Source organism: Apium graveolens, chromosome 9 (assembly GCF_009905375.1).
Source record: "Apium graveolens cultivar Ventura chromosome 9, ASM990537v1, whole genome shotgun sequence".
NCBI lineage: Eukaryota > Viridiplantae > Streptophyta > Magnoliopsida > Apiales > Apiaceae > Apium > Apium graveolens.
The window spans coordinates 214,998,144-215,000,999 of NC_133655.1; the positions used below are offsets into that span (position 1 = coordinate 214,998,144).

Genomic DNA, 2,856 nt, shown 5'->3' on the forward strand with positions numbered 1-2,856 from the left:
GACCTGTTTAGGGCCCATGACCGAAAACGGGCATAACACAACCCAAACTTCAAACTTGTACTTTTACACTATTTTAGTAAAAAAATTCTCTCTAACCCAACTTTAAATCTTACACCATTTTGGTACTGCATCAAAAATTACACCAAATTTGATGTTACATTTTAAAATTTTTGTTAATTCCAACATTATCCTTATATATTACATCAAACAAAATCGTTTCATTTGTATACTATTAACTTTATTATTTTTATACTTTATTTTATATTCTAATAATAAAATAATATATATAATACATGAATGGTGCAAGCTTTATTGTATATGGGTTGTAGATCAATATAAAAATCATCGTATGTAACTTTTACATCATTTTAATATAAATTTTACACCAAAATAATGTGATGCATTGAAGATGCTGAAAGCCTGCAACAACTCCAAACGAATTATACGCTCACTCCTGACATCATTTGCTATAATTCTAGGTACTTATATTTTACAAACAACTTATAAATGTAAACAGTAATTATTTGTTTTGGTTGGCATAAGTAGGCGTTGGATGCAATAAAATTAAAAATGTTTTCAAATTTTAAAAGTAAAATCGGTATCGTGCATCACCAAAAACACTTTAAGCTGAGTCGAACCCCTAAAGAGTAAAGACTATGTATCCTTCTACTCAATCTTTGATCCCGGCTGACTGCTAAAATGCTTTAAGTGTGGTTTACAGTATGTTCTTCATAGCTCTCACAAGAAGCCAGGGAGCTTGAAAAAAGCTTTGCCAGATGATAAAGAATGTAACAATTTGATTTGATCCTGAAAGTCCAATTGTCCTTTCTTTATTTAGTTACGATGGATTGCAAAAACTCTCAATTGTTTACTTTAAAATTCTAATTCGATGACAATTAAAATGTTAAACAGGGGGGAGAATTGCGTGATAAAGAAATTGTCTCTTCATGGAAGGAATTCATAACCTGGGTCAACTGATGATGAATCTGAGTGTCTTTTCATGTTAAAGAGACACTCCCCAAACTTGGGTCAATAAAAGGCCATTAGTTTTTAGATCATGTTGCGAATTGAAAATTGGGATCAAAGCCCAGGATCTATATCTTTTGGTAAGAGTTCGATCGACAATAGATAATAGATTTTGAAAAAGTTACACATGAGAGAATACCATCATCCATTCTGTGCAGAGGAATCTAATTTGCATCAACCATTCAATATGGACCAACTACTAACTAGTAACTACTATACTAATTATCTTCGAGCAAGGAATTATGACATACTTTTCAAAATAAACAGTACTTGATCTCTGTATTAACTATGAAGTGATCCAAAAACTCAAATATCATCTAAATGCAGAAATAATTTAAACTCGATAATAACAATAATTATAAAATACTTCCCGACCAGAACAAGCTACAAGTTCTAGTAGTCTCCATAATAATCATGACCCATTGGGGGAGCAAATGGTCGACGCGGAGCTCCAAAGCGAGGACGTGGAGGACCAAAGTATCGACGTGGAGGACCAAACTGCTGACGTTGCCCAAACTGGCCCCAGGGTGCTGGTGCAGGAGAATAACGCTGCCAAGGCGGTGGTGCAGGAGAAAAATGTCGTTGTGCAGGAGGATAGTGGCCATGACCGTGACCATAAGGTGGAGGAGGTGGCGGATAGTTAGAATATTGTGGCGGTGGCGCAGACATGTGTCTCATCCCACGGTGATAAGGTGGTGCAGAGATTGCATGAGCATGATAGCCTCCATGGTTAGGGTAGTACATATCTTGTTGCCCATAGTAAGAGTCATCATACATATCATCATAAAAGTTGTATTTAATCATCTGAATATTCTTTAGACGCCGACTATGAGGCGGGTATTCTGCACCAGGCATGACAAACTGTTCCATGGCTCCTCCTGCTTTGAATTCGGAAGGTGATGCTTTCGGTTCCGCTGCTGGCGGTGGTGGTGCTGCGGCCGCTGGTTTATTGCCAGACGACTGCATATAAAAAAATATGTCAAGTCATTCAAAACACTGCTAATCATAACAAATTACGTAAACATGAACATAAATCAAATTCATAAAAACAAACCATATACATACGGTCTTTTTGTATTAAGTGTCTCATTATAAGAATTACTGTATCACGTGCAAGACTCAAGAGTTTACTTGATCACTTAATAATATGTCAATCAACAATTGTGAAACACAGATTATGATCCAAATATCATTCATACAAAAACCACACAACCGTAACAAAACAAAATCTAACAAATCAGAGCAAGAAAACTACTAGATCAAACATATTCAGTATCTTCGAGTAAGAGCCGATCTAAGAATAGAGTTATTAAGAAGGGAGATGTATAGATGGTACCTTTTTAAGAAAACAAATAGGCATAGAAGAAGAAAAGCTGGAGAGTCGAAACCAAGCTTGGTACAAGAGGGCATATACTGAAAATATAGATTTATATTATACCATTTTCTTGCCACGAGGGCCAAGAACATGTATAACCTAGGCAAATGACGTTGAGAATGGACGCATCGCATATATACTACCCACGCAATTTTGGGTATGGAAAGTTGCTTTGTTCGGTAAAAAGGAAACATATCTGTTTATGTCAATCAGAATATGCGATTATTAATATTTCCTAAAATTTATTTACGGAAGTTTTATAACCATAAGGTCTTTTTTTTTTTAAGGAGGCATGTTGCACAGTCCCGGAAGGTGAGGAAGGAAAATAGTGGGTTATTTTCGGACTGGTGGGGCCTTGTCGAGTTTTTTTTACCCATTTTACGCTAATACTGTGATATGGATTTGGAGATTATTTTGTCCATATAGGCCCTGAGATTTAATTAGTGAAACTGGTT

General features: G+C 35.7%; 1 protein-coding gene across 1 annotated transcript; it reads right to left on the reverse strand.

The window, feature by feature from the left end:
* Positions 1 to 1,307: 1,307 nt before the first annotated feature.
* LOC141682496 (uncharacterized) lies at positions 1,308 to 2,492 on the reverse strand. The gene is made up of 2 exons (XM_074487192.1): positions 2,363 to 2,492; positions 1,308 to 1,986 (listed from the first exon to the last, which is right to left on the reverse strand). The coding sequence occupies exons 1-2, from the start codon at positions 2,384 to 2,386 to the stop codon at positions 1,420 to 1,422; spliced, it is 591 nt and encodes a 196-aa protein (XP_074343293.1). The 5' UTR covers positions 2,387 to 2,492; the 3' UTR covers positions 1,308 to 1,419.
* Between the last annotated feature and the right edge of the window lie 364 nt (positions 2,493 to 2,856).